At 36.8% G+C, this 26,382-nt stretch overlaps 3 protein-coding genes across 11 annotated transcripts; 1 reads left to right on the top strand and 2 right to left on the bottom strand.

The window, feature by feature from the left end:
- Positions 1–400: 400 nt before the first annotated feature.
- LOC100250211 (vegetative cell wall protein gp1) lies at positions 401–11,267 on the bottom strand. 5 transcript variants are annotated; one of them, XM_010664814.3, is made up of 4 exons: positions 11,167–11,243; positions 10,275–10,505; positions 9,908–10,186; positions 401–1,778 (listed from the first exon to the last, which is right to left on the bottom strand). In XM_010664814.3, the coding sequence occupies exons 3-4, from the start codon at positions 10,172–10,174 to the stop codon at positions 636–638; spliced, it is 1,410 nt and encodes a 469-aa protein (XP_010663116.1). In that variant the 5' UTR covers positions 10,175–10,186; positions 10,275–10,505; positions 11,167–11,243; the 3' UTR covers positions 401–635. The 5 variants fall into 5 exon arrangements, with proteins under 5 accessions (XP_010663116.1, XP_010663118.1, XP_019082219.1 ...); XM_010664816.3 differs by having other exon boundaries at positions 10,883–11,237; XM_019226674.2 differs by having other exon boundaries at positions 10,310–10,505; positions 10,883–11,237.
- A 396-nt stretch (positions 11,268–11,663) lies between these two features.
- Positions 11,664–15,912, bottom strand: LOC100251818 (galactinol--sucrose galactosyltransferase). Its single transcript, XM_002281447.3, has 4 exons — positions 14,245–15,912; positions 12,926–13,103; positions 12,458–12,825; positions 11,664–12,363 (listed from the first exon to the last, which is right to left on the bottom strand). The coding sequence occupies exons 1-4, from the start codon at positions 15,463–15,465 to the stop codon at positions 11,788–11,790; spliced, it is 2,343 nt and encodes a 780-aa protein (XP_002281483.1). The 5' UTR covers positions 15,466–15,912; the 3' UTR covers positions 11,664–11,787.
- A 2,396-nt stretch (positions 15,913–18,308) lies between these two features.
- Positions 18,309–26,119, top strand: LOC100245077 (uncharacterized). 5 transcript variants are annotated; one of them, XM_010664821.3, is made up of 10 exons: positions 18,309–18,692; positions 19,053–19,158; positions 19,256–19,424; positions 19,829–19,886; positions 19,976–20,100; positions 20,192–20,281; positions 20,696–20,949; positions 23,501–23,719; positions 25,012–25,230; positions 25,658–26,119. In XM_010664821.3, the coding sequence occupies exons 1-10, from the start codon at positions 18,613–18,615 to the stop codon at positions 25,766–25,768; spliced, it is 1,431 nt and encodes a 476-aa protein (XP_010663123.1). In that variant the 5' UTR covers positions 18,309–18,612; the 3' UTR covers positions 25,769–26,119. The 5 variants fall into 5 exon arrangements, with proteins under 5 accessions (XP_010663123.1, XP_059589928.1, XP_010663120.1 ...); XM_059733945.1 differs by having other exon boundaries at positions 18,334–18,692; positions 19,056–19,158; positions 20,696–20,965; positions 23,496–23,719; XM_010664818.3 differs by having other exon boundaries at positions 18,334–18,692; positions 20,696–20,965; positions 23,496–23,719.
- The last annotated feature ends 263 nt before the right edge of the window (positions 26,120–26,382 follow it).

Genomic DNA, 26,382 nt, shown 5'->3' with positions numbered 1-26,382 from the left:
ACACTCGAGCCTATGATTGCACTTTCCACCCAATGCCTACCTTTAAAGAAGGCAAAGTGGTGTTTGACCATGGCCTCCAAAAAGTTATAATGTCGTGAAACTTGAGATACTTCAACTTTGGAGAGTTTGAAAATTCAAACTCTTTGGGGTTAGGTTATACTATGCTTTGAACCCACATAACTGCATCACAAGACATTGATACCCAAAATTTGATTGGATGAGAGTTTCATCTGGATTGTCATGAAATAAACCAATCCTCTGTAGAAGACTCTGGGTGCTAAAATGAATTGCCACCTATATAATGCCATTTTTTCATGTCACTGGCTCCTAGGAAATCACTCTGAATGGATGCATTTCCAGAATACAGAAACAGGAAAACATGGAGAGGTGTAAACCAGTATTTGGAATCAAAGACGACAAAACCATATATTGCCAGCATTAGCAATCTTATACTACACAACAATCACAACTAACAGCAGTGGCAAAAGGGACATTCAATCAAACAACATAGATCCAGAAACATGTTGTGCTATCTCCTATACAAAGGGTATGAAGGTCACTAAACTCCACATGGTGAACCAAAAACCACATATTCTATACAGGTGAAATCAAACTATTGGAGGAAACACAAAAAATTATCGCGTAAACCAAACTGTCTGGGCTTGATCCTCCCCATCATTCATCAGCTTATCAAGCACAACATTAAGGTCCGCTGATTGCCCATTCTCTGTTAGTTTCCTCACCGTTGCTCTCACCAAGTCTCTTCGAAATCCCATTGCTGCAACTTTGTCAACAACATCGTCACTTGAAATCCTATTTCCTGTCACACTTGGACCTGACCCACCACCCACACTGGAGGCAGTGGGCAGCGCATGTGGTAGTATCTGGGCAGTAGGGAGTTGTGTATAGCTGGTTCCACCACTTGGGACGGAAGCCAAAGGTGAGAATTGCAAAGGTTTCATTGTTGAATCATTGGAGTAGGAATTAGATCCACTGCGAGCATAAAAGTCACTCAAATGAGCATATGCAGGTGGTGTTCCATACCCGGTGGGAAACTCTGAATTCGGTCTGCTTGGTGGTTCTTCGTCCATCTTCAGAGTAGAACCCTTGTAAAACTGTTGGGTGGAGGGCACACTGCTAGGTGGCCGAAAAGGGGGTTGATGGAAGCTTGGAGGGTAGCTTTGAGATGACATGTAAGGGATTTCTTTGATAGGGTGGCCTGATGGAGGGACTTGGGGATTAACTGCACTAAGATGTGGGGGCACATGTGGTAATTGTGGTAATTGTGAGGGTTGTAATTGAGGGGCTGGTTGGTAAGGCTGATGTGGTACTGAAGGTGGTAGCTGCGATTGTGGAGCTGGAGGAATTTGGCATTGCTGATGTGTGGTTCCTGGAGCCGGAGGATGTGGCAAGTAGTAAGATCCAGGATGTGAAAAAGAAATTTGGTTCTGAGGTACTTGTGTAGGAAGCTGTACTGCTGCTGAGGCAGGTGGTGGTGGGGGTGGTGGTGGTGGAGGTGGTGGATTCTGGTGATTTAGGGATGGAGAGGCATTAGAAAGAAGAGCAGGAGGAGGTTGTTGACAAGAAACAGGAACCAGCAGTGGTTGGTGGGTTTGCTGAGGAGCGGTTGAAGATATTCCTTGCACTATTTGAGCTTGTGTAGCACTGATTTGGTTCTCTGCTTGCAGCTTACCTTTGGACACTTGAAGCTTAGCAAGCTGCAGCTGAGCCTCCACTATTTCTTGTTTATCTCTTAAGTCGTGTATGCCACCTTGGACCTGCACATGATTTTTCACAATGGATCAGAGCTTGAGAGGCTTTTTAGGTGAGTTAAAAAGAACCCTCCACTACCATTCAAAAATATGAATTCTAAAACCACAAGAGATTTATTACCGAAATCATATGGAACAATTCTTTTATGCAAAAAACACACCAAAATCTAGGACCATTAAAGCTATTGAGTCCCATTCAAACCAGAACCAATGCACATAATGTTGTTCTCTTATCAAACAAAAACCCTTACTAAAGTGACCCCTGGAGTAGAGCCATGCATGGTACACTCATTAGAGATGATAAGTTTTACAACTATATTCAAGACTAGAGTAGTTTTCCTTCAATATTTTCAACAATCCCTCTCCATTCCCTTCCTCAAGTTAACCATAAACCAAAAGAAAAAAGGGACTGATGACATCCAACAATTATTTTCAAGATCCTGATTTCTGATCAATTTGTTTTATGTTGAGAAGAGCCTTGTGTTCATGTCTTGGCTCAAATGTCTGTACGCACAAATTTCGTAAATTTAGTCCTACAAAATTAGCAAAACAAAATAGGAAAATAATGCGAACAAAATATTTATTGAAATTAAAATATTGTGGGTACAATCTCAAAAATAATATTATTTTCCAAAAGAATATTTTCCCTCTGATTCTTTTGCCTTGATCACACTTTGGAAGACGATGATGACATTTTCTGGATTTCGAAGATCAATCGAGAGCCACAATTGGCTCCGAATGAACTCGTTGAATGGCGAAGAACACGTGTAGCAGTTCTTTTACCGTTTATCGAACTTGCAGGGAGATTTGCTGAAGCTTTTTCTTTTGTTATGAAGCTTATTTTCCCATACGAAGTCGCCTTTGGATTTTCTCCTTAGGATTTTCCTTTCTCGATTTTTCTGATTTCTCCCTTTTTTTCTCTTGATAGAAAACACCTCTATTTATAGGTGAAGATAGGGAATTTGAATTTCAAATTCCCGAATTTTAGTTGCTTAATTCAAGGGATTTAATTCCTTGATTTTAGCAAATTTTCTTCACTCAGGAGGTTTTACCAACAAGATAATAGTAATAATAATAATAATTTTCTTATTACTATTATTATCATTTTTATAGTTAGAGATTAGGGAAACTTATCCATAAGAGGATATATATATTTTAATTTATTCATTTTGAAAACCAAATTAGTGGTAATTTAATCCACTAATTTTTTTATGTCTACAAATGCCCCCACTTCAATACGCATCACTTACATGCATTGTCATGTGGATAGGGTGAGTCTTGAAGTAAATTTTTTTTTCAAAGAAATATTTTAATAGGAAATTTTCTATTTTTTTTTTCAAAAAAAAATATTTCTTTCCCACTTTTTTCAAAACTCCACTTCGTTTTCCTTCTTGCTTTACACTTTGAATCATCTTTCGATTCATTTTCCTTCTTACTTTACACTTTCAATCCCCTTCCAATTTGTCATCCTTATACACATTTTATTTTTTTTATATAAAGGGGACAATAGTTGAGGAACTTGACTTGAACTTTTTCAAAGAGCTCTTTTGATCTTTGAGTGTTCTTCAACAAATTTGAGGAAGTCAACTTGAATTCACCATGAAAAGTCTTCACCTCTTCAAACTTGTAAGTGCTTTTTTTTTTGTTTGTTATATATATATATATGTCATGCCATACCAAGATCATGTCGTGGGTGGCATGTCAAAATTATGTTGGTGTGGTGTTGGACATCATGCCATGGGAAAGCATCAACAGTTGTTCGTGGTATGCATGGCATCCAATATATATATATATATATATATAACACCCAATCTATTCGTGAATGCTTTGGAAAGTGGTGGAATATATATATTTAGGAAAGTCAAACTTACCATAAAAAAAAAGAATATATATATCACCACAATCAAACGTACTCCATTACAAAAGTCAAATGGCCAAATACATATATATATAAAAAAATTACATATATATCACCACAATATTTTTTTGCACAATTTACTTCATTTATGTCCCAACATGGGATCCTTCATCAATCTTCTTATGCTCATACTCCTCAACAAAATGGGGTAACTGAACGTAAGAATCAACATCTTGTTGAAACAGCTCGTACTCCCCTTCTCCATAGTAATGTTCCTTTTCGTTTTTGGGGAGACGCTGTTCTTACAGCATGTTATTTGATTAATCGTATGCCCTCATCTGTATTACACGATCAGATTCCTCATTCCCTTCTTTTCCCTGACCAACCACTTTATTTCCTTCTTCCTCGTGTTTTTGGTTGTACTTGCTTTGTTCATATTCTCACTCCTGGACAGGACAAACTTTCTGCCAAAGCCACAAAATGCATCTTCTTGGGATACTCCAGACTTCAAAAGGGTTATCGTTGTTATTCCTCTGAGACTTATCGCTACTTTCTCTCCGTTGATGTTACCTTCTTTGAAGACTCACCATTCTTCTCCACCTCTGAATCTCTTCCTGTTTCTGAAGTCTTACCCCTTCCCATTATCTCCCCACCTGATGCAGTGCCTTCTAGTCCACTTCAGGTTTATCATCGTCATCATCGTGTCGTTGTTCCTCCTTCTTTGGCAGAGGTACCTACTGACTCACTTCCTATCCCTTCGACTTCTCCTGTCCCGGCTCTGCCTCCTTCTGCTGACTTACCCATTGCTCTTCGGAAAGGTAATCGATCTACTCGTAATCCTCATCCCATTTACAATTTTTTGAGTTACCATTGATTATCTTCACCCTATTCTACATTTGTTTCTGCTATATCTTCTATTTCTCTTCCCAAGAGCACCCCTGAGGCTCTTTCCCATCCAAGCTAGCGACATGCAATGGTAGATGAAATGGCTGCTTTACACTCCAATGGCACTTGGGATCTTGTTGATTTACCCTCTGGTAAATCTACAGTTGGTTGTCGTTGGGTCTACACAGTTAAGGCTAGCCCTAATGGTCAGGTTGATCGCCTTAAGGCCCGCTTAGTTGCTAAAGGCTATACTCAGGTTTATGGTTCTGATTATGGTGACACTTTCTCTCCCGTTGCCAAGATAGCTTCTGTTCGTCTATTGCTCTCTATGGCTGCTATGCGTTCTTAGCCTCTTTATCAGTTAGATATTAAAAATGCTTTCCTTCATGGGGATCTTGCTGAGGAAGTTTATATGGAGCAACTACCTGGTTTTGTTGCTCAGGAGGAGTCTGGTTTAGTGTGCAGGTTACGCTGTTCTCTATATGACTTGAAACAATCTCCTCAAGCATGGTTTAGCCGTTTTAGTTCTGTTATTCAGGAGTTTGGCATGTTTCGCAGTACAGCAGACCATTCCGTTTTCTATCATCATAACTCTTCAGGGCAGTGTATTTATCTAGTAGTTTATGTGGACGACATCATCATTACAGGCAGTGATCAGAATGGTATTCAGAAACTAAAGCAACACCTTTTCACCCACTTTCAGACTAAAAACTTGGGGAAACTCAAGTATTTCTTAGGGATTGAGATAATTCAATCCAGTTCCGGTGTGGTTCTTTCCCAAAGGAAGTATGCTTTAGACATCTTGGAAGAAACCGGTATATTAGACTATAAACCGGTAGACACTCCTATGGATCCAAATGTCAAACTTATACCAGGACAGGGGGAGCCTTTAGGAGATCTTGGGAAATATCGGCAACTTGTAGGTAAACTGAACCAAGCTCTAGGCAAATCATGCCAATAGCTCGTTGTCCCCCTTGATTAAAGCCTTGGATCATTAGGCGACTTCGAGTTAGTTCTTTCGTAGCAATCCCGAGTCGTTTCATTGTTGCTTTGGGCATGATATTTACTACAGACCCTCCATCAATTAAGATGCGAGTGATATTTTGTTCCCGTATGTACCCGGTAACAAACAGAGGTCGATTATGTAGTTTTGACCCTAACTGAAGGTCTTCATCGGTAAAGGTGATGGCTGCACAACATTTGGCACAATTGTGGCTTTCATCCTCAACTCTTTTTGCCCCCTTTATTTTGGTGGCATAGAGTGTTGGATTCTTAAGTACTTGAATCAACGCATTTCGCATCTCATTAGGAAGTTGTAGCATTTCATGGCTACTAAACGGTGAGGGTGGGTGTTGTAAGCTTGCTACTACCCCCTCTTCTTCCTTAGTTTTTCTTGACTCAACACCAAGAATGTTTTCCTCATCTTCCCTCTTCTTTTGAAGTCTCATTGAAAGAGACCATATGAGTTGATATTGTCACCCTTTTATCAAAGAACCCTAGGGAGAAGTATTCCCCTAAGGTAATAGGGGTGATGGGTTTCTGGACCAAAAGGTCATCTATTTGTACAATCGCTTGTTTTCTTTCAGGATTCTTTTTTTCTTTCTTCTTTAGGTATTGATGAGTATTCCACTCATGTCTTCTTGCAAGGTTAGGGTATGAATGCGACACTTGCTTCTTGTAAGGTCTTCTTCGTGTCACCAATGTCCAACCTTCTTCGTCATATGACACTTGTGTTTGCTATGGTTTCGGTGACTCGCATTGAATAGTACTGGCACATGCCCCCAGTTTCTTAAGCGGAACATGTAATGGAACATGATCAAATAACCCAAATGTGACTGTAGCATGATTTGACTCTACTACTTCATCCAGATCTAAATGCAAAGTTTCATTATGAGATCTTTTAAAACGAAACATTTCTCCACAGGATGACTGATGATAATGACAGTAGTTTAGATCATTAACACGATCCATTTCTTCTGGACGCTTGCACTCAGGTAACTCGATAACCTTTTTCTGGAGCAAGTCTTCCAACATGTTAAGCACATTAGAGTCAGGAAAAGGATACTTCTTCTCCTTTAATTCCTTTAAGGTGAATCGACGCCTCTCATTTTCCTGGATTGGTCCAACCTCTTTTACTTCCTTCTTTTTATCACTTGCTCAAATTTTGATGGGCGTCATATTTATCGTCATTGACTCCTAGATGGGTTTCTTCAAGGTCTTGTCACTCCTTTTCCCATCATGTCTCTCTCTTTGCCGATCAACGGTAAGGTCCTTCTTAGAACCATGGTTGGCTATGCTGAGCTCCATGTCATGTGCTCGGGTAGCTAATTCTTCAAAGGTACGAGGTCGTATCCCTTAGAGAATGTATAGGAGACCCCAATGCATTCCTTGTATGCACATCTCCACGGTTGATACCTCAGATAATCTATCTTTGCAGCCAAGGCTTAAGGAATGCCAACAGTTGATATAGTCTACAACCGACTCGTCTTTCCATTGCTTAGTGTTAATAAGTTCCATCATACTTACCGTTCGTCGGGTGCTATAGAAACGGTTGAGGAATTCACATTCCATTTGGTCCCAACTATCGATACACTCAAGTGCAAGGTCTATGTACCAATTGAAAGCATTCCCTCGGAGAGAACGAACGAATTGTTTAACTAATTAGTCACCATCTATACCTACATTGTTACAAGTTTCAACGAAATGGCCAACATGTTGTTTTGGATTTCCTTTCCCGTCAAATGATTGAAATTTTAGAGGTTGATAACCCACAGACATACGTAGGTTATCAATCCTTTTAATGTAAGGTTTAGAGTACATGAGCGTACTCTGTGAGGGTCCACCGTACTGCGCTCTAATGGTGTTAGTTATCATGTCCTGAAGTTGTTGGACAAATAATGACGCCACTGAGGCAGATTCCGTCGTTTGTCTCTCAACTTGCATTGTCCTATACGTATGTGGCGCATCATCGAGAGGAGATGCAACATTCGGAAGGTGGTTAAGTCCTTGACTTGACTCACCCATATTTTGTACTTGTGCCTCAACCTTGTTTATGAGGAAGGTTATCTGCATATCTTTCTCCTCAACCGTCTTGGTGAGTTTGGCGATGACGCGAGCCATCTCTGCCAATTGTTCCTCTACGGATGTAGTGTCGGTTGTCATTACCGGCATAGTCATCGAGAAGGAAGAAGTAAAAGAGTCGGAACGATTGGAGTAGTTTTCCTCCTTTGGCATTCCAGTTGGCAATCCAGAGTGTGAGTCTGGAGTTAGCATTGGTAACAAAGCAAGGAGATTTATCCCCAAAGTCCCTTAGTGTCAAAGGGAGTTTTCCCCTACTATGAGCACTATGGCTTTTTGCCCCCAAAGAGGCCAAGGTGATGAATGGTTGGTGCTCATCATGTATTCTTACTGGTTTTAGCAAACAAGAAGACTCACTTGTTTGTTTTGTTGAGAGTGAAGATGTCGATTTTGCTTTGCTACGAGTCATGAGGCCCATAGCAGTGTCGTGTCGATTGTGCAACGACGATCTTGTCATTGCCCTTGTTGACATGCACAACTTGAGTTCTTTTGGGTGTCATCGACGTGGTAGAGATCAATCTTCTAACAAAAGAAATGAGAGGCAAAGAGGTACCATCGGGCGTGCCAGAAATTTGTACACACAAATTTCATAAATTTGGTCCTGCAAAATTAGCAAAACAAAATAGGAAAATAATGCGAACAAAATATTTATTGAAATTAAAATATTGTGGGTACAATCTCAAAAATAATATTATTTTCCAAAGGAATATTTTCCCTCTGATTTTTTTGCCTTGATCACACTTTGGAAGATGAAGATGACGTTTTCTGGATTTCAAAGATCAATCGAGGGCCACAATTGGCTTATTCCCGAATGAACTCGTTGAATGGCGAAGAATACATGTAGCAGTTCTTTTACCATTTATTGAACTCGCAAGGAGATTTGATGAAGCTTTTTCTTTTGTTATGAAGCTTCTTTTCCCGTACGAAGTCGCCTTTGGATTTTCCTTTCTCAGTTTTTCTAATTTCTCCCTTTTTTTTCTTTTGATAGAAGACACCTCTATTTATAGGTGAAGATAGGGAATTTGAATTTCAAATTCCTAAATTCTAGTTTCTTAATTCAAGGGATTTAGTTCCTTGATTTTAGCAAATTTTCTTCTCTCATGAGGTTTTACCAACAAGATACTAATAATAATAATTTTATTATTATTATTATTATCCTTTTTATAGTTGGAGATTAGGGAAACTTATCCATAAGAGGATATATATATTTTTTTAAAATTTATTCATTTTGAAGACCAAATTAGTGGTAATTTAATCTACTAATTTTTTTATGTCTACAATGCCATTTACCTCCCCATCTGAAAAGGAAAAATCTTAAAATATGGCTTCCTTTTCCCATTTAGTGGTTTCTGCTGGGCTCTATAATAATAACGTAGGGTAAATCTTTCAAATTCTAATTAACAAAATACCAATGACAAGAATATAACTTTTCCACCATAAAACTGCCCAAAAGAAACATGTTTTATTATCTTCTTTAACAAATACCATGAATTGACAAGCCAAATGGAAGCAACAAACAATTGCCTACTGTCCATGCAAGCTGCATTCCACTTTTCATGCCTATCATAAACCAAAATGAGTCTCAATCTTGATTCTTAAGTAAAACAATAGGAAACAAAATAAAAGAGTTTTACTAGTTTAAATCTATGGTAATGTGAAACAGCACTTTCAGAACAATGTGAACAGTATCGAATTACAATATGGTTATAGTAACACTAATGCTACAATACCGTAAACAAAGATGCCACAGCAAGATGAACTACATCATGCTGCAATGATGTAAATATTAAAATGCATAAATGAATCAGTTGAATTCCCATGTAAGATATACTTCATAATTAACAGCTTGAGGCCTACAAATTTGCACTCTTGTGGTTCCTTAATATACCATTTGCTTGTAAATTCTATCATAACATTTTCTGTCAACTATGTCCAAGGCACATTCTGAAACTTCATTATAACTAAGGTTACCTTAGGGGCATTGAAATTGGAACCAAAGGCCCCAATTCCAAATCCAATGTTTGGTCACTTTACATACCAATAAATTTAGAATTGGATTTAAACTCCTTGAACTCCAAAATCCCAATATCAAGTTGACAGTAAAGGCAAGATTTTCAAATTCCATAGAGTTGGAATTCTGGAACAAACCAAATTCAGTGAAATTGCAGTATAACGTGTCACAGCATATTTGAAGATTAATGCAAAAAATAAAAATAAATTCATATCCCAACTCTTCTGATCTGTCTGATACAAACTAAAAACTGATGAACAACAACTCAATACTACTTAAGGGCATTGAAGCAGTGATAAGTACCTCTCTTAGAGTATTCTCTAACTGCTTCAGCTTTCCATTAGTTCTCCCATGATTATATTCAGTGGACGCTTTCAGCTCATCAACATAACTTTCAATGTTGCGAGTTCTGCTCTCCAGTTGAGATAATCGTGTGATTAGAGCATCCACAACATGCAGGAAAGTGTCTGTATGCTCCTTCATCTTTTTATCAACCACAGAAATCAAAGCTCCGTCATAGGATGTTCCAACTTTCTCATGAGCAGCCTTTGCTGAATCAAAGCGGTCCATGGAACTGCTATTCTGTATACAATCATGGAAGCCCAGTTAGGACTGCACAAGTTCACAAACCGTAATGCCATGCAGAAACAGAATACAACATATCCACAACCTCACACAGAAAATAGTAAGTCCTTGCTGTCCCACCTCAATTCATAAAATGCTTGATATTACTAAGAATCTACTCTGTGAACTGATTCTCCTCTCCAGTTGCATTCCAAACACACCCAATAACACATACCAAGCAACAGTGATCACCAAAAATCCTCAGTAGCAATTTGAAACATCTCATTGATGATTGGTGAAGTCTCAAGGGGTTCATACCACCTGGGGTCGAACCCACCTTCATAAGGAACACAAAATGTTGAAGTCTTCCACATACAGTATAATATCAACACATATTGTTGTGCTCCAAATGACATCAATTAAACTTTCATAGCAAGTCCAATACAAGGGATCAGTCTAAAATCAACATATATCTTTACTACACCATCAACATAGATGCATCATGCATCCATCTGAAACCAACAAAAATATCTATAAACTAATACACCCACCAAAACTAGTGATCATAAACTTCAAATTCATCAACCCCAGACCCAATTATCATTAAGCCACTTGAAACCCTAGAAATTTTTACTAAACCTACCAATATTGACAATGAGTAACCTACAAAACAGACAGGAATCACACAGAGAGAAACTTGAGAGGGAGGCATACTGGGAGGGGGCGAATTGGAAGGAAATTGGAGCTGGGGAAGAGGTGATCTTCTTCGTCTTCTTCTTCATGAAGGTCTGAGACGTAGGGAAAATCGTGGATTGTGGAAGGAGAAAGCTCGGTGATTTGCTTATCCATGAACTTTGATGGATTCATGCGAATTGAATCTCCGAGATTTGAAATTTCACAAATTGGTAAAATTGAGAGAATACGAAGATTCTCGAGGAAATTAATTCACAGATTTTGGTGGTGTACCCAAGTGAAAGCTCATCGGAGAATTGACTTACAGCGAAATTGCGACCTCTTCACTTCACGGTCCACTCCAATATTCCAAATGCCTTGCTTGTTTGGCTTGGAAGGGGGTCCCCACTCGTATATCAAAATGAGGGCTTGTTTGGTAGTTTCTTGGCTTCAGCTACATGACAAAAGCTGGTCTGTTAATTGAAAGTTGATGTAAAAGTATAAATCCGCTAATTTCTTTTCGACTAAATTCTGTTTCAAATATTTTCAATTTTTTTTCTTTTCATGATTTGTTATTTTCTCTGATGCAAATTAAGAGATGTATTTGAAAAATTTTTAAATTTGTGACGACTTATTGTATTTAATTAAAACTTCATGAGTAAAATTAACTCAATAATATTAATATATAAAAATTTTATTAAATACGAGACAATCCATTCTATAAACCAAAATAAAATTTTTAAAATAAATAATTTTTTTTGTTTTAATTTTAATATTAAACTTTTCTTTTTAAGATATAAATTTTTTGAACAAAATTAATCGATTCAGACATGATCGAAGTCGGAATTATATATGATAATTTAATGATACATAGTGAAAAATTCCATGAACCACAACCAGATTGGTGACGAATTTTGGATGAGAATATTGCCACCCATTCATGGAATTCAGAACAAGTACTCTACAATTGACACTTGTGATGAACTAGGCCAAGGAACTTGAACCCCAACCGTATGGGCCTCGTAACTGAACTTCACACCCTCTCCATTGATCTTACATGTAGTTGGTTTTTCAGATGCAAATGCCTTCATTTCTCCACATCCCTTCACTCCAATTTTCACCCTATCTTCATCTTCATCCAACTCCACCCACTCAACCGCCCCGCCACCGTTGAGCATGTTCACCAGTCCGAATGGAGCAAACTGAATTGAATTGTTATTATTTCTGGGCAACACCTTCACAGGAGAGACTGTGAGGAGTTCAAATTTGAATGGATCCAGTGAGATCTCCAGGCTCTCTGATGGCTTCAACAGCTTCATCGTCTTCTCCTGAAACATGTACACTGCAAAAAGGTCCACATCTTTGGTGGAGATGGGACTCTTCCCGGCGCTCCACTCTATGTCTTTACTCGGGTTTGCCAAGCATGAAACGGTGCGGGAGTACTCGGAGGCGCTCTTGTTTCTTCGTGTTTCTCTGCACCACCCTCCTCCTTGGCAGTTGAATGCTCCTAAAACTCCTGTGTACTGTTGGGAAGGCAAATGAAAACTCATCATCATCGCCCACAAGTTTCTAATACTGCGTAATTTTCAAGCAAGAAAGAAGCCTGCTGTGTCTTACTTTGTTAAGGTTCCAAATCTTGAGCATGGTTTTCCCATCATGTAATGGGTCCTGGAACAGGCAATCTCTTGAGGGAAGGGCGTAGTGTTGGCACCTCAGAAGCGACCCATCGGGCAAGACGAGGGTTTTCAGGAGCTGGAAGTTGTGTTTCCCGACGTGGTCGCTGACATATATTGGTCCCCCGGAGACAGCCCGTGAAGCGGCGTGGAACTCAGCACATGGGTGGGTGGATTGAAACATGTCCCAGTCAGGGTGTATGAAGTTGCCCATCCACAGGCTGTTGTAGGCACAATGCACCATGTGACACCCTTGTAGCCAAAATGTGCCGTTCGGATCTCCGGAAGGGTCGGTGCACCAAAAATCATCCCCTATATATATGCAACATTTCAAAAGCTAAATTAATTTGAGTGCCACCAACAAGGTAATATTACTGGCATTTCTGAAGGTGGTTGTGGGAAATTAACATACCAACGCGGCCGAGCGAAATGGTCTCAGTCCCCAGGAACATGAAGTCATTGCAGTGCTCCATGCTAGCAATTACACCATTCCCTTTGAAATGTTTCCTTACCGATGCAGTCAGTGCCTTGTAATAGGCTTTTGCCAGCTCCACTCGCCCACCATATTCCTCTGCTACCATCTCTAGCAACTGCACATTACCAATTACTTGCTCAATAAAGCAATTGGGGTTAGCAATAGGTGACTTCAGGTAAACAATATGTAAGGCTCTTACCACAATATGAACATCTTACCATCGATAGCTAGTATCATACATTTACATCTTCGATTTATAACTTTATATCCAATCTCATTGAGCTTATACCCTTAGACATTGATCTTATTTATTTATATCATAGATTCAATATTATATATTTAATATTTAATTTTTTTTGTAATTAATATGCTTTGAATGCTTAAACCCGTTCAAACTTTAAGTTGGGCTAATGTTGAGTTGTACCAATTTGTCCAAATTACACCCTTAATCATTTTCAATACTCAGATTAAACTTTGATTAAATTTTTTCAATTTGAACTTAATTTGGGTTAAGTTCAAACCAATATTTGAATAACCCAAACCTAATCCAAACTCAATTTAATATTTTTATAATACATATTATCCAATATAACAATTTTTTTTTTATATTTTTAAGAAAAACATATAAATTTTTTTTTTCTATCTTAAAATTTTGTCATATTTACTAATAAATTTTTTATATAAATAGATGAAAAAATTTAAATATTATAGATGGATTTTAAATTATATACTCGATTTGAATTCGACTCAAATTTTAAATAATAAAAAAAAATTGATGTCCTATTGGACTTAGATCAAATGTCTGAAGTTGGAGGTAGATTGAATTGAATTTGAATTTATTTTTTCTTTAATTTAGATTGGATTTGGGGTTAATATCAACCCCAACACCCTGCGGAAGTTGAAGCACTAGTTTTTTTACGCTTGTCTATTGAGTTTTGTGGGTTTTCAGTTTTCACTCGAACTTGTTGGGAGTATAGTAAAACAAAATTGAAAAGTAAAATTATATGACTACGTGGCTTGTGTGACCACTTGGTGAAGCCCACACATGCCACGTAGTGGATTAGGGCCGCCAGCTGATCCTGAAACCGTTATTGGACTTGTGGGACACAACTACCCTACACCAAATCTAAAGGCCCTACCATATCCTCACGTGGTAAAACAGTTTCAAAGAAAAAGAAAAGGCAGAAAAGAAAAGAAAAGAAATATTAAATGGAAAACAGTTGTAAGTACTTTTTCTGGAGGTTTCAAGAACTTACGTGGATCACATCAACCTTGACTCCATCAACGCCAACCGATTGCAGCCGAGAGTGGAGGCCGTCGTACATTTCCGCCACCGACTCCGGCGGCACCAGCCCCACACCATTGTTGACGATCTTGTCCACGGCCAAATCCTCCATAGTCATCTGCAAACCCTGTGACAGCTTAGGAGCGATGACCCTAGACTCAGGCATGCCTGGGACATTGGGTCTGATCCCACCCCAATATCCACAAAGGGCATGCCACACATACACATGTTCTACGCTCTTAAACTCATCCTTGAGGTCCCTAACAAATGCCCCCATACCCTTCTCCTGGGGTACCCTAGGACTCTCATACTCCCTAAACTTGTAGTTTTCCTCAAATTTTATGAGCCTACATGGCATTTGCTCACCCGCGGCGGTTCTGTTAATGCCTTCTTGGTCGGAGATGGGTTCATCGTCGTGACCGATGGACTGCCATCCGTCGTCTATTAGGACCATGCCAGGAGGGCACCCACCCTCCACTAGGCCCTTCACTCCTTCCCAAACACCTTCGGGGTGTACTTTAAGGTAAAATGCATCCCATGTACACCAGCCAAATTTGTCTACTATACCTGGAGGGCTCTTCTCTTCCAAAAGCTTGAAGGTCCCCAGATGGACCCTCACCACTTTCATTGCGTCCTTCACTAGTTCATAAGGGTTGTCTCCTACGTGCATGTAGAGGCAGCTCCGGAAGGCGGAGGTGCGCACGGAGGTGGAGCCGCTTTCCACGCAGATGTCGACGTTGTCGTCTTCTCCCGGCTGGAGAGAGGCTCTGAAGGGACCTTCTATGAGTGGGAGGAGGAGAACATAGGGTCGACCCATGTCCGATTTGTCCAGAATCATCATCTGGGTCTCGTGCTCCACATCTCCTCCGCGGGTTCCTACCCAGTGGGTGGTCCACCACACCTTGAATCTGAATATGCTCATGAACGGTATTTCCTGGAGCTTCCCGACGGGGACGACGTGCCGGCTCTTGGCCTCGCCGGCCTCGAACCCCACGAAGCACCCCACCATGGTTTTGGCCTTGTTTCCAGGACTAGAGGGTGATGGAATGGCCACAATGTTAGAAGGGACTTCCGTGAGAACTGGGTGGCCATTAGCCAAAAAATCAGAACCCTGAAGGGTGATCGATGACGATGACTGACCGTCCTCCAACCCCATTACATCCGGAGCACCTTTGCTCAAGCTGGGAGCCATGGAAATGAAAAGGCAGACAAAAAATTAAAGCACTAACAACCGTTATGAAGTAAGAGTTGGGATGAAAAAACAAACCAGAAGAGAAGGACTTATATAGAGAAGAAAGGGGCAATGGAATACAGAAAAGCAGGGTTGTGGTTAGCTAAGACATGGGAACGCGATATAGTTAGAGAGAAATTAGCTTTCATGGGTCATTCCTAGTGAGGAGACCCATGAGTAGCGACAAGCCATTTCACTGTTTCAGCTTTTGCAAAGACTCCAACAGGAAATTGTTTAGTGTCTTAGTATCTTCTGATGATGTGAGCAGTGAAGAATAGAGGTGTGTACCCCGCTATTTGGGGTCACATTGGGGTCCATTCCCCTCGATCCCCCTTACTGCAATTCCTGAAATTAATGTCTGATATGAGAAGCGTATTAGTAGAGACTAGAGAGGAGACAGTGAACCGAGTGGAGAATGGCCCAGTGAAACAACTTCATCGTGACCCCAGCGGCTTTAAATTAAAGGATTTTATTAGATTCCACTTCTAGAGCTTGCCCTTCTCCACCTTTGGTCCCTTTTCTGGATGTTTCCTCACTTCTCTTTTCTTCTTTTGTTTTATGTTTTTCCTTTGCTTGATATTCTTTACACCGACATTAACCGCTGATCCCACCACTTTTGTTTTGAGCTTCAGCGAATACAATGCTTTGGTATGGAATTTTGTAAGTAAGATGCTTATATTGATATTTCCATTTTATTGATATATCAATTAATATTTTAACAACATAAAAATTAATACAAATTTTGGAAATATTAAAAAAAAAATTCTAAAAAATTATATAAGATAAAAATAAATATTTTAAAGTTATTTAAAAAAAAATTGATATACACATTTTGTCATATCAATAATAATATCCTCTAAGTCGGTACAAAATAAAAGTTTTATAAATATATATTTATTATTAAATTACATTATATATTATTTTACACTAATATTATCATAACATGTTTAATTTTAAAATATATTTAATATTAATATTATGTTCTATTTTAATTTAAATATATTCAATCATATCAAATAAATAATAATATATGTATGATTTTTTTAATATTTATATTTTTTATATTTAATAAATATATAGATTATATAAAAAAAATATCTATTAAGAAATTTACTTTTTATATTTTTGGTAAAAAAAAATTAAATCAAATATAAAAATAAAATAATTAGAATTTATTTATTTAATAATTAAAAAATCAAAAAAAACAGTTAAATATCAATAAAATATCAAAAAAAATATCAATTGATTGGTATATCTTCTGAATTTCATATCAAAATCCACGGATATTGGATATATCAGAGATCGACGATATATTCAAATATTTTAAATTTGTTCATACCAATCATCTTTTCCTTTATTTCTTTTACAAAGAAATGTATAAATTTATATTATATTTAAAAAAATTAAAATAGTTTCAAAAAAATATATATCTTAAACTTTTTTAAACAGCTTTTAAAAAATAGAAAATATTTCCATATTTAAATTAAATTATTTAAAAATATAAATAATAAGATTAAGTTATAAAGAAGTTTCAAATAAATTATATTTACGTGGAAACAGAGGCTTGTTTCATATATCTGTTTGATTTTGCCTTGTAGAGATGTGATTGGATCCTTCGAAAAAGAGTCATCTTCCAAGAGCAACGCCTGAGGGGCATGGTTCAGAGAACGGGAGAAGGGGCCAGAATGCCACGTGTCAATGTTGCGTGTATCTCGTTATGACACATCATCATTCTCGTTTTCCAGAAGGTTCGCTAATTCTTGGAGACAGCCCATTGGGAGGGCCCATAATGCCACATGTGAGTATTGCGTGTGTGTCGTGATGACACGTCATCAACCACTTTTTCCAGAAGGTTCGCCAATACTCGGAGAGATGCCACGTTGGGTTACATGGACAGCACGTAATTACATGTAGGCCACTTCAACATTCGTTGCTCTTCTGGGTCAGCTTAGCCCAGTGAATTGGGCTTTTTCCTACCCATCATTAAAGTAATCTGTGCTTTTTGCTTTAGGTAAGTTACGAAGTTTTGTTTTTGCCTTTAACTCATAAGACGTTGTACGGCTATATGAAAGAGATGCTTAATTTAAACATCACGCAAACATTGTTCAAAAATATTATTATGATGATCTATAAAAATTATATTAATATAAAATTAATTTTTACTTTAAAATATATATAGATATATATATATATATATATATATATATATATAAATAAATAATTAAAACATTAAAGGATATTTACATAAAAAAAAAAGGGGTTATTATTGTTAGTTTTACAAATTTGAAATCTTTTTCCATCTTTTATTCTATTAATCATAAGGTAATAAATAACTTGGGCACATTCGTGGGTTGATAAAATATTATGATCTATAATAATTATATTAATATAAATTTAATTTTTACTTTTAAAATATATATATATAACATTAAAGGATATTTACATAATTAAAAAAAATATTTTTCCATTTTTCATTCTATCAATCGTAGATTATAACTTGGGTAGGTTCATCAGGTTAATGACTAACCTAAGTTCAATCTGAATAAAGAAATAATCAATTCAGTCTAACTTCTAACCCAATCACTTAATTCAAGTTCAATTTAATTTTATTTTTCTATATTTAAATTAAGATCGAGTTAGACTCGGGTTGATCGAGTTAAACTTAAATTGATTGAATTAAAAGAAAAGAATTAGTATTATTGTATAAGATAAAATATGTTATAAATATTATAAAAATATTAAAAGAAAAGAATTAGTATTATTGTATAAGATAAAATATGTTATAAATATTATAAAAATATTAAATCGGGTTTTGATTAGATTTGAATTGTTCGAACCTTGATATAAGTCCAAATCCAATTCAAATTGAGTTCAAATTAAAAAAACTTAACCTAATCTTAAATTAAATATTGAAAATAATTGTCCCTGATCAATCCTACGATGTATGACTCACAATGTTTTCCTAATATTTTGGAGGAACCAAAACGCGGCATTAATGTTTAAGAAGTTAATACAGATTCTGAGATGTGAAATTTGTCTGGAAAATTAATAGAGCTTCGGTTTGGAGATGATGAATTGTACAAATTTCTGTTAAGAATCGTAATAAAAATGGCGGAAGAGCCGGATTATCAGTACGATGAAAGCATCTTCAAGTGGGACGAAAAATCTCAACTATACTTCCATCCCAGGTCATTTTCTATTTCCGAATTAGGGTTTCACTCTTTCTTTTCCTAACTCAATCTTTTCTTCTCTTTTGTTGAATTTTCTAGGGTTGTAATCTCTCTTGATAATATGCGAAAAATGGAACCCCTCACTGTAGTGTTTCTTTTGTGTTTATATGTATGATGAACTTGTTTTTCTTAATTGCGTCCAGGTTTTATTCTTAAAATTCAAATGATTGAAATCGTAATTGTAATTCTAGTTATAGTTTGATGAGTCAATTGGGATAGTTTTATTAATTCTTTGGTTTATTTGAAAATCAGTTATGTTGAGCGAGAGAAACTTCAGAAATTCTGTTAATGGCAGTTTTTTCGTGTTTATTGCTGCAGTAGTGGCTTTTATCATGATCCGAATGCTGGATGGTACTACAGCAGTAGAGACGGTCTGTACTACAAATTTGAGGATGGGAATTATGTCCTCTTGGATTCTCAGAAGGTATCGCTTGTTTCTGCTTATCTTTATTGGATTCTGTTGAGGTTTTAGGTTTTTTAGGCTGATTGATCCTGGATTTGGTGCATTATCAACATCTCAGGTTCAGGGTGATGAATGTGCAATAGATGAGGGTGGGGAAGTTCTTCCTGGTAATACCATTCAGGATGAGCAATGTACAAATTCATATTGCTGGAATGATGAGTATTACTCTTCATTTCAGGGAGATGAATCCGAGGGCATGGGAACTGCTGCTGATGAATGCACTCCAGGTGAATACTGCTGTAATAAGACTTAATAGATTAAGTTGCCTCCATGAAAGGAAAGGAAGGAAAAAAAAAAAAATTTGATTCAGATGATCCCTGCTGTGCCTTTCATTTGTTATGATAAATTCATGGATACAAGACAAGTTTCTATTATTTTGTCTATATTATTTCTCAATCTTTCTTAATCTGAATGTATTACTGCCACCCCCCACTGGTACCACCTCTACCTCTTGTGCTGCTTTCACCAGTATAGTGTAAGACGTATTGCATGCTTTGTTCAATAAATTCATTTAAGCATTGATGTGACGCTACTAACATGATGGATTTTCCATACTCTTAGGGCCTCAAACGTGCAATTTTTCCTTAAATGCAGTGACTTTGATCAATTAACCATTCTCTTTTATCAATAGGGCATACAACATGTGTTAGCAGTCATGATGCAGAAAATCCACCCCCACCATCAGAATGGTATGCTTGTTTAGACATTGCATGCCCTTATTCTTGTCACTGTTAACATGTAGATATCTCTACTGACAGTGTTAATTTACTGTTTTTAGGCTTGAAGACACACTTATTGATCTATATTTGTCTGGTTATTCCACAACAGCAATCAATGCTACCGATGAAGTGAGGATGCCTTTGGAAACAGATGAGGGGGATAACTTTAAGTTGTCAGCTCATGGTTTGCCTCAAACTTTTCTATAATTTGTGGAGAGGAAGAGATAGTTCTAGGTGGAATGGAACTTAAATGGGTCTGTTTTCTTGAGTTGCAGGAAATGGTGATGATCATGAGCTAGAAGGCGAATGCGTTCTAGAGGATCATCATGGTGTAACAGATTCAATTGGAAATGTTGTAGCCAAAGGTTTTGCCATTTTATTGGTTATTAACATTTTTAATTCTAAAATACTGATTTGGTTCATGTTTTCCTCACTTTTTATTGGTATCCATAGATGTGCTTCAATTATATGTACATTAAAGGTTTTGTTATATCCTATAAAGTATCAATAGATTGTTTTTTTTCAAGAGTCAACCTGAGATTTGTGAACGAAAGAATTATAGGAATCCATATGGTCCAGTTTATGAAAATATTTCCAGAGACTGTAAAACCAGTTTCATTTTCATTTTCATGCTCTCATCCTTTCTATGGTTTATTCTTTTGAGCAGACTGTTTGTATTCTGTGTGATTTTTGGGGCATGGAGCTTTAAACATTGAAATAGTGGCCTACTCACCAATTTCATAGATTTTATTTGATTCATATAAGCATCTCTGGTGCAGGTGATTCCTGGGATGAAGAGAACTGGCGAGCACAGTATGGTCAAGTTATTAAATCTGAGGATTCCATTCCAAACTTTCCAGTTGTGGATCTATGGGATTGGGCAATGGTGTCAGGTGTCAAAAAGGATGGAAAAGGACAAGTGGCCAGGTTGGTTGGGCGGCTAGTGAGGCAATCCACTAAGCTTCATCCCTCTATGCCTTCTGGTGGTGGTCTTATGAAAACTGCCCCAATATGTGAAGTGCATCTTGATCTGGTACGAGTAACATCAGGTTTGGATTGTTCTCTATTGCAATTGACTATATGACAATCTATGTACACTATAGCACAGTGATTCTTGGTATTTTCTTAAATGCTCCCTTTCGTTGCTGAGAATGGAGAAATAGATATGAAGAAGGGAAATTGAATTTCTTATACCTGATTGGTTTTCGAATTGTTGCTGCAACATTCAAAATTTTTTCCTATCATCTCCAAAATAAAAAAGAATGACAAACGGTTGGTTAAAATTTGTTTTCAGCGTGCTACTTCAGCCCAAAGAAGGAGACTTCAGATTCCTTAGTGTAGGGCTTTGGAAAGCTATTAGAAAGGAGTGGTTGGGTATGTATAGCAGTTTAGCCTTCCGTGTGGGCAATGGTCGGAGAGTGAGATTCTGGAAGGATAAGTGGTGTGGAGATGAGCCTCTCTACGAATCCTTCCCTTCTCTTTTTGCCATTTCTCGGGCTAAAGACGCGTGGGTATCAGAAGTGTGGAACCCAGATGGTGTAGGGGATGGTTGGACCCCTCTGTTCTCAAGGGCGCTTAATGATTGGGAAATTGAGATGATGGAACAGTTTATGCTTAAAATCCAAGCTTTTAGGGTGCAAAGGGAGAACGAGGATAAGATGGTTTGGACAGCATCTAGAAGTGGTGTTTTCTCAGTCAAGTCGCTCTACTCTACTTTGGAGCCTGGTGGTTCAGCTATGTTCCCTTATGTTGGTATTTGGAGAGCGAGTGTGCCTCCAAAGGTAGCTTTTTTCGCGTGGGAAGCATCCTGGGGCAAAATCTTAACTTTAGACCAACTCCAGAGGAGGGGTTATTCTTTGGCAAATAGGTGTTTTCTTTGTCTTGCTGAAGCAGAAACGGTGGATCATCTTTTACTCCATTGTGTTATGACGAGGACATTGTGGAATCTTCTTTTTTCTCTCTTTGGTGTGGAGTGGGTTCTCTCTGGTACAGTTAAGGAAACTCTCTTGGGGTGGCATGGAGCGTTTGTGGGGAAAATCCGTAAAAAGGCTTGGCAAATGGCCCCCCCTTATGTATATTTTGGTCAGTTTGGAAGGAAAGAAATTCGTTGGCTTTTGGGAATGAGGTGTTGTCAATCCAAAGGTTGAAACATTCTTTTGTATGTAATCTGTGGTCATGGATAAGGGTGTTTATAGTTTTGAGCCCGCGGTCTCTGGTTAGCTTTTTTGAGTGGCTAGGCTTTAGTTATAGGTAGGGGTTTCGGCTCGCTTCCTTGGTTTAGAGTTGAGGGGCTGCTTTTGTATACTCTTTGTATACCTAGAGGACACTAGTTTGGTGTTTCCTCTTTCATTTTAATATACTTCTCTTTACTTATCAAAAAAATATAATCTCTGGATAATAAATTTAATGAGGTCTTCTTAGCAATGCCTTTATAATGAACTGCTAAAGAGAGATTTTCACATGTGTATCTAAATTCACTTGAAGGACAAATTGAGAGAGCTTTGACCTTCTTTTATGCTTTTTTTCTTCATTTCTCAAAATAACTACAGAGATTTTTATTTATTTATTTATTTATTTTTTTTTATTTTTTTTCTGATAAGAAATTAGACTTGTATTAGATGAAAGTATGTAAATGTACCAAGCTATATAGTTTTGCATCTATATAAGAACCCAACCTAAAATAAGGGAAATTTCTGAGGGAGGAGACAGGAAGGACTTTAAAAGAGCCTTTATGTAGTTTTGTAAATAGCCCTGAAGATCCTCAATTGATAGAGTAGCATCTAAATCAATAGACTGTTTTGCGGGCTTTTCCTGGCAAACCTGTTATTCTACTCTCAGCTTTTATGAATGTGAAATAGCGTGCTCATGATAGGTACAATACTTTGATTTAAAATCTCTTATTCTTTACCACTAAATTCTTTGTCCTTTTCCTTTTCTTATTCTGAATAGGAAAATGAGAAAATATATTAGAAGTGTCTAAGAGGAGGTTTAACATAGTACACACGATGTATGCAATGGATGCCCTAGTGTAGGCGAGAATGACATAAACAACTAAATGCCTCTCCTTACTTGAAGCTCAACCAATGTACCAAATCTCTCAAAGTCATTGTGTGATCCTCTATGACCACCCTAATTCAATTCACAAAAGCATGCATAGAATTGGATTCAATTGCTTGGTCTGACCGCTTGACATAATTAAAAGACCTCTTGTTCCTTTCCTTTCAAAGAGTCCAAAACAAGCACAAAGAAGCAGCCCTCTAGGGTGTTTTTCTTTCTTCCCCACAAAAGAGTGATGCCAACCCAAGAGGTTCCTTCTAAGTGAAGAGTGCATTACCCAAACCACTCCAAAAAGAGAATATCAGTTGCCACTAAATTGTATTGATCTACTCTCCTAATTTTTATAAATCTGAGTAATCTGATTTAGTATTTTCTCGTCTATATTACTCAACAGGATCAATTCACCCACAGCACCCCTTCTTACCCAATGCAGGTGTCCATGTGTGGGGATGTGTGTGTGTGTGTGCGCTTTACTCTTAATTATATTGAAGTATTATAGCTGTTGAAATTTTCTTCTTTCAGGGCAGGTTTATAGGTTGAAGAGTCCTAGCTCAAGATATTTAGCTTCCTTGTCAATTTATGATTCTTCCAACCCAACAAAAGACTGGAGCTTTCCCAAATTGTCAGTTGATCAGAATATGCTTCCTCTATCTAAATGCCGAAATAGTGAATCCAAAGTGACAGATGGTGTTGCTATTCAGAAGGATTTATCTGTGCTACAGGATCCAAAGTCTGCATCTGACAAGGTAATTTTCAGCTGTGCAATGTAGAATTTTGGAGTTTGACACTGAAATAGTACCAATCTTGTATGGTCATATGCCCCTAGTGTTCAAATGCCTTCTAAGAAAAAAGAATATAGAGAACCATATGTGATAATTGTATATGAAACATCTCTTTGCACAACCCATCCAATTGCTTTCAACTTTCCAAATATGTGTTATGATTGATAACAGAGGGCAATTGGCCTTGATAACAGGAAAATAGATGTTGATTAATTATAATCAAGGATGAAAATATTAAAAGTTTGTTTGATAAAAAAAATATATTAAAAGTTTGATTTTATGGAAATATCGGAAATATCATATGGAAATTCTATAAAAAAATTTGGTGAGATGAAAGTTAATCAAAACTGATGAAAATGTTGGAAAAAAAACAAATGCTAAAAAAATGATAAAATGAGCAATAATACACATACTATAAAAAATAAATAAATAAATAATTATAGTTAATCTTTCTAAAAAAAACCAATATATATGATAAAATTTGTGATGTTGGACAATTATATGATGTGCATTGATAAGAAATATGAATTTTGAAAGTGTTATACTTAATGTTAATGTAAAGATAAAAAAAATTTAAAATTTTTTAACACAATATATATAGATATATATTGTAACCATATATATAGTAAAATTAAACCTACCAATGAAATTATTAATTTTATTGAAGCATTTTTATTATATTTTGAGTAAAAAATTAAGTCATTTGAAATTTTTAATCAAGATTTTATATAAAATATTTTATTTGAAACTTCATTTTAAAAATCTCTTTAAAAAATTTATTTGACAATTTTTTTTTTTTTTTTGCTAATTTGTTTAAATTGTTAAAATATTGAAAGTTGTATTTCTAATTTATCGTATAAAATTATTTTTGTTTAAAACTTATTTTATAATATATTAAAAGAATTTATTTTTATTTTTATTTTTTGATATTTTAGTCATTTGCCAATAGTTCTAAGACTTATATTTTATAATATAATAAAAAGTTACTTTTTATTTTTATTTTCTTTATGTTTTAGTCGTTTGCTAGTAACCTTAACTTTTTAAATTTTTAAAATAAAAAATTTTAAAAAATAGAAAAATAAAAATAAATAAAAAGTTAAAGTTGACTTTGCAGGCCATGTTCTTTGAATGCTTGAAAGTTTGCACAATCATAAATTATCATCACATTGAACTCTATAATTTATTCTGTGGAATATATGTATTGTCTCACAATCTGCCTTGTTTTCCTTTTAAATTATCTCCTGTTTTATTGCCAGCATAAAAGCCACGTGTATAGGGATAGAGCTGCAGAGAGAAGAACTTTGCATGGAGGTTTTGGTGTGGGTCCTGGACAAAAGAATTTGGTTGTTGGAGATGCTATGCCATCATCTCCTGTTTCTGTCTCAACAGAAGAAGCTGCAGCTGAAGCCTTGAACATGTCCTTTGGAGCTGGTAGTTATGCTAGAAGAATTCTAGAAAGCATGGGTTGGAAGGAGGTATTTCTTAAATTTTAAAGCTTTGTTTTGAAGAAAGAGATGCTTTATGTAATGAAAGTTAAGGTGGTGTCCCTTTGTTTTAGGCAGATAACAGCATAAGCGTCAATTCTGCAATGTGGTTGATTTTGGCCTTATATATCCTGTAGAAAACCCATTTCAGGCACATGAAGTCCATTGCATAGATATAAGAATAAGACCTTTAACTGAACCACAAAATACTCCGCAAACAAAGTAAGATGTGATTGGTTCTAGTGAAAAAATGGTTTCAAATTCAATGGAGTTTGTAGGTTTCACAACCCCTGATTATATCAAATAGATGGTGGGGATAGATGAATTGATATTCTTAATTATTTTGACCGATGACATATGTGTGCTCCTGTTTCACTAACACTGCTCACATATTTTCCCTCTCAAATTTAATGTGTAGGGAGAGGCACTTGGCAACACCGCAAAGGGTCTACTGGAACCATTAGAAGCAGTTGCAAACAGAGGAAATGCTGGATTGGGTTGGATCCATAGCAGAATGAAACACAACTGAAGCAAGTGGGTGTTATCTGAACTTGGTGTTGTCATTTAGACTTCGATGATGGGGGAGATGGTAAACTTAATGGACTTCTGCAATTTAGTGGGATCTGCTTGCGGTGCTGCTTTGTTGTATTGTCCTGGAACATTTCAGAGATAAAGACCGTACCTTTTCTTCTTTCTCATACGCAAAAAAATTGCTAATATGGCAATGTACCGTCCTGTCCTATAGTTCACAAAGCAATTTCCGCATGACCCAGCATCTGATGAAGGGAAATGCTGCTGCACTTAATGATGCATGTAAGATCTTTCATTTTGTATGTGGTAGATTAGGGAACAAATGATTCTATTCAAGGCTTTTTTTAAATGGTGGCCTGTGTCGCAAGCAGCGTATGAGATTCATACCACACTAATCATTATGATTCAATTAGGTTTGTATCGACTTAAAACTCAAAACTCATTTTTAACTTCAAGTAATGATGTTAAATTATTTTATTAAAATTAAGTTACTAAGTCATTAAGCTGATACATCAAACACCTTCCAAATACACATCAGCTATCCCACAGAAAACTGGATGTATTTGAAATGCAAATTGGTCAGGTAGCAGCTTTATGTGGCTGGGTTGAGGA

Source organism: Vitis vinifera, chromosome 17 (assembly GCF_030704535.1).
Source record: "Vitis vinifera cultivar Pinot Noir 40024 chromosome 17, ASM3070453v1".
In the NCBI taxonomy this organism is placed as follows: domain Eukaryota; kingdom Viridiplantae; phylum Streptophyta; class Magnoliopsida; order Vitales; family Vitaceae; genus Vitis; species Vitis vinifera.
Note: the sequence above shows the minus strand (reverse complement) of the source record. Positions and strands in the feature narration are given on the sequence as shown.